Raw genomic sequence first — 5,386 nt, 5'->3', positions numbered from 1 at the left:
AGTCTGGATTGTGAGATAAAGTTGCAATTATCTTTTAAACTGTTTTATCCTGTAGCGGAAACAAGCTTCCATATCCATCACAATCTCATAGTAATTCTGAACTATTTTTATGTTTTGGTGAATTGGTGGCCAATACATATGAATTTGCATAATCTCATTTGTACATTTGCGCAAAATCCGCTTATGCCTCGCTGACGATTGTTTATGGATGGACCTTCATGCTTTTTCATACAAATTCATAAGAAATCCGCATCTCGTAAAATAGTTACGGCTTTGCACTAAATTAATTGCTTTTGTTAAAAAAATAAGTTCAAATGATCATTGAATGAGATTACGACAGAAGCAGTCTTGCATTGACATACTGTAGTGAGGTGTTTAATAAATAAGAGCATCAACAACACAAAAGCTGCTTTATGTATACTGTATATACACATATATATATTTATATTTATATTCTGACCGTATAAACTATATAAATATGTCATGCAGTCCTCATAACTTAAACAACCAATAATTTACAGAGTGAGGTAGGGTAGGAGGGGAGTGGGTTGTGATGTCATGAGCAGAACAGAAAAGGGGCGGAGTCTCGGATCACCAGTACGGATTTGTTGTCATTGACGGGTGGGAGGGGCTTGCGACAGGAGGCTGCAGTGGGTTGGCTGAGACACCAGTCAATGCATCACTCAATGCCTCCATGAGTTGCGGCTGAGCACGCACACGCAAGCGGCGTTGATTCGGATGAACCTCCAGGCGATCTGGTTTTTGTAGGTTGTTAGCGCACGCACATAGGTGTGCGTGTTGGTGCAATACGAGTTCCAGTGCCGGTTGTCAATCCCACGACAGCTAGAGGTTCCAGCTTTAACGCCACTGGCTCCTTGACCTGGCTTGGGGGCCCCGACGGGTTTCGACACGCGGCATGTGGTCTCGTAGAAGAATTGCTTCTTCACGATGTTGTTGATGCGAACGTGTGGCAGCACCGTGACTTCATTGCCCGCTAAGTCTGTGGCACGGGTCAGGTTGTCGACCCAGTGCTCTTCGCTGTCGCACACCGAGTACTCGCCGCGATGCAAGAAGTCGTTAGCCTTCCGCCGGACACGTGGGCGTTTGGGGCCTCCCGTTTCATTTTCCGTAGGGGCCACGTCACTGAACAGCACGCGAGGTGAGCGGTAGCGGCGCTTGTTGAAGAGTTTGGGGTCCACGGTGGGGATTTGGTCTTCATAATGCGAGTCCTGCTTGGATTGGCCGTGAGGCCTGGGGGAGTGTCGTGCTGCTGCGTGCTGATTGGCTGGCCCCTGCGCCTGGGTGTGGCCTCCCATGATGAGTGCAGCCTGGATGCTGATCAGGACGAGCAGGGCCAGCGTCAACGACCTCATGGGCACTCGTCCTGCTGGCAAAGAGACAAAAACAATCATTATCATGGAAGTGTACATATTAATTTCTCAAGTTATTAGAAACACTTTCTGTCTGTAAGGTGGCCTGGTTTGCTGACTGGTTAAAAGGGCAGCAGGAAAAAAGATCTGTTCATATTGAAGATATTACTGAGCTATGCATGGTACAATGATGATCTAGAAACGTTTATTATGTTGTTGTTCTAAAGAATAGCATTGTTTAAAAAGAAAAAAATTTTTGTAACAATTTAAATGTTTTTACCTTCACTTTGGTCAATGCGGCTTTGCCTTATAATAGTGTTAATGTCTTTGGTTACACTTTATTTTAAAGGTGCTATATGGAACTTTTCTTCTAAAATGAATCCTTTTTTTATTGCCTGTGTGTGAAGGGGATGTAATCACACATTACAATGAGCCACTTGTCGGGTTTTGCTATTACCTCTGAAGGCCAGTATTCCTATTTCTATGTGAAGTCTCCGGGTCGGATTTACCGCGAAATCCAACGGATGTGACGTGCATGCGCGCTCCCGAGCCTCTCTCCTTATATACAGTCTATTGTAGACGGTCAGGGAGTTACGTCCGGTTAAAGGCGCACGTTTTTCGGCTTATATCTCAGTCAATCTTTGATCAATATTCCCAAGACTCTAATAGTTCGTAGTGCTGGACGGGGCCTTTCGAACGAGCCCACCCCCGAGGTCCAACTCGCCCGGCTCACCGAGTTAAAGCCGTTCCAAATCGGGGGTCCCAGCGAACGGCGATCCGGTAGGGGGCATTCCCGAGGCCCGCCACTCTAGCGTTCGGGCAAGGGTTCCCCTGGGACCTCCTCCCCCGAATTTGAGCTCTCTGGGTCTTTGCGTTCCAAAGATACGAGCAATTTTCTTTTGAGATCGTGACGTCACGGGCGTCCGCAATTTTGCAGCGCGCCCGATGGTTTTCTGCTAATATCTCTGCGAAAACACCACCAAAAACTATGGAACTTATATGGTTCTTTTCAGCTCGACTAGATGGTCCCAACGAGCTCGGTGCTCGCCGAATCCGTCTAGTATTCGCCGAGATATTTGCGTAATAGACGGTATTGTCTATGAGTTTGAGCACGAGCGCTCTTGTAAAATTTGGTTGCAATCTGAAACATCACCACTAGAGGCCGCTAAAAGTTACATAGAGCACCTTTAAGGGGACGTAGTTGCATTGTACTTACTCAAATAAGTACAGAGTAATATTAATTAACTACACGTACTTGCTAAAGAGTTTTGGTAAGGGTTTGTTTTAGGGTTAGTTACTTATAATTATGCATAACTTACTGTTATTACAATAGGAACTACATGTAGTAATGTGTTACTTCGTCACCTTAAAATAAAGTATTACCATGTCTTTTAATAAAATTATAATTGTTTTTTAACATTATGCATTCCAGACTCTCTCTCTCTCTCTCTGTGTGTGTGAGAGAGAGAGTGTGTACTTGTTTAACTACTTTTGATGGCCAAATGTATAAAACTTGTATAGTGAAATATTATGACACCCGACTCGACTAGTGAGGACATTTTACTTGTCACCACTAGTTAAAAAGCATATAAATCAGCAAAATTATGGTTTTATTAAAATATAGTGTTTTGCGCATATTTCTGTGATTGGTATTGGGTTAGGCGATAGAAAATATCATTAAGCTGAGATAAAATCGATGGAATTCTATCCAATGCCATCACTAATATTGTGAAACAATATTGTGTGTGTGTGCGTGCGTGTGTGTGTGTGTGTGTGCTCACTGACCTGTGAAATGTTCAGAGTTGAAGTGAGGGCCCAATGGGCTGCTAGAGCCAGAGTCCAGTGCAGGCTGACCCCCAAGCGCCTGCCATCAGGACTGGCCTGTGTGTCTGCTTTTATTCTGTAAAACACACAAACACACAGAGCGTGGCTCGTTAGGTACAATAACATCCAAGTATATGCGTTCAGTGGTCTGATATAATCTTCAAAGCTGCATAAAGTCAATGAGGAGGAGTAAGTTATACATATTCTGAAGTGTTTACAGTCTAGATTGAACCTGCAAACATAATTGTCTCTCAGTATTCACATCAGAAATGATGTGGCTGCATGAACAGTGTGCAACAGTAAGGTTTTGAAAGATATTCGCAGATAAATCGATTTTTAACAATAAAAGCTGTGAGGTTGTTAACTGATGATATACATGTCTAAAAAAATAAAATAAAACATCAAAACAAGAAGAAAAAAATCCTAATAAAGAACTACAGTACCCCACAAAGCATTGTAAATGACAGCCTCGAGTCCAGACTCTTAAAAAACTGATATATTTATTTTGCAATGAACTTAAAAATATTTTGTTTTTATTTTTATAATCAATTTATAATTTGTTTTTATTTGCAATGCCATAATTCTAAATGAACATGAGCCTTGTACCTTTTTAACTTTTTTTCCCCCATATTGTACTTATTGTGATTCATCTTGGGGCTGATTGGTTTGTTTCTTGTCTTTTTTATTTTTGAAAAGGACAAAATAAATGAGGTAAATACTTCGGAAACCACACAAAAAGGTCAGGGTTAAGCTCTATTTACCCATATGTTCACCCGGGCCATGAGTCACTTCAGCTGCCTGCAATGTTTAACCACCTAAAGTGTCATTCCATTAAAAGTGTGAAATTTTACACTTCATAATGAGACCTCTGCCCCATCTGAACCACACACTAGAAAGTGTTTCATTAGAAACCATCCATCATGCTGAGCTTTCTGAATTGACATAAAATCGCCACTTATGGAAGCTTTAATAGAGTTAGCAAAAACAAGGAATTCATTAAAAAGAGAACTCAATAACCAACATACCTTATTATTGCATCAACAACAATACATAATGTTAAATTCAGTACAATCCAACTAAATTGGATTATGATTAATATTACCTGCACAGCTTATAAGCAAAATTTCCAAAAGCAATCCAAAGCAATTTAGTTCTAGCCCCTGCAAACATCAGCCTCTTCCATATTTACACCACAAATAAGAAACTTCCACACAAAATGTATTGTGACAAAAGGAACCAAGTAAGCAGGTTCATTTAAAGTCAATATTTTTTCAAAAAGAAAAAGAGAGAGAGAGAGTCCCAGCACAATCTAGTGTACTGTAAAACAGTCACGTATTGAACACAGAGAGACAAGCCTGTTTCCAAACACTGCCACTCTATTTATAAGGTAACGCCAAAGAACAGGCGTAATGCCAAATCTGTGCTGGCATAATCTCTAGGCTTCCTAGTGTGCAAACTTGTAATGCTTATTGTGCAATAATAGAAATAATGATCAAAATGCACTGCACAACATCTATGCAGGATTCATAAAGGTTTGATGGTGGGATATTTTTAATAATGTGCAATGCTCCCAATCAAATCATAAGCATGAACTGAAAATGCAACCCTCAACTTTGATAATCAGGAGAATAGTGAGCAGATGGTCTGCAATCTGCACGCCGTTGCTTTTAGCTGATCACACTTTGTGTGTGACTGTGTGACTATGTGTGTATGTACTGTACTTGTGTAAAAAAAAAAAAAAACAGAAACAGGCTGTTTGCACTGAAAGAAAAAGTTTTTTTTCTTAACCAGTATCAGCATCATTACTTCAGTGTCACATGATCCTTCAGAAATCATTCTAATATGAGGATTTTCTGCTCAAGAAGCATGCAGTGTAAATATACACTCACCGGCCACTTTATTAGGTACCCCATGCTAGTAACGGGTTGGACCCCCTTTTGCCTTCAGAACTGCCTCAATTCTTCGTGGCATAGATTCAACAAGGTGCTGGAAGCATTCCTCAGGGAGTTTGGTCCATATTGACATGATGGCATCACACAGTTGCCGCAGATTTGTCGGCTGCACATCCATGATGCGAATCTCCCGTTCCACCACATCCCAAAGATGCTCTATTGGGTTGAGATCTGGTGACTGTGGAGGCCATTTTAGTACAGTGAACTCATTGTCATGTTCAAGAAACCAATTTGAAATGA

At 41.3% G+C, this 5,386-nt stretch overlaps 1 protein-coding gene across 2 annotated transcripts in view; it reads right to left on the bottom strand.

Annotated features, from left to right (window-relative positions):
* Positions 1-348: 348 nt before the first annotated feature.
* Positions 349-5,386, bottom strand: part of ngfa (nerve growth factor a (beta polypeptide)) — a 43,332-nt gene continuing 38,294 nt past the window's right edge. Inside the window, exons 2-3 of one of the 2 annotated variants that reach the window (XM_056249761.1) lie at positions 3,156-3,270; positions 349-1,387 (exon numbers count right to left, since the gene is read on the bottom strand). In XM_056249761.1, coding sequence (XP_056105736.1) covers positions 684-1,373 — 690 coding nt within the window. In that variant the 5' untranslated portion in view covers positions 1,374-1,387; positions 3,156-3,270 and the 3' untranslated portion in view covers positions 349-683. The remainder of the gene's footprint in view (positions 1,388-3,155; positions 3,271-5,386) is intronic. The other variant, XM_056249760.1, reaches the window with a different exon arrangement.

The sequence above is a fragment of the Rhinichthys klamathensis genome, unplaced genomic scaffold, assembly GCF_029890125.1.
Source record: "Rhinichthys klamathensis goyatoka isolate OS25496 unplaced genomic scaffold, OSU_Roscu_1.1 h1tg000062l_1, whole genome shotgun sequence".
NCBI lineage: Eukaryota > Metazoa > Chordata > Actinopteri > Cypriniformes > Leuciscidae > Rhinichthys > Rhinichthys klamathensis.
This window is presented reverse-complemented; position numbering and strand designations above follow the sequence as displayed.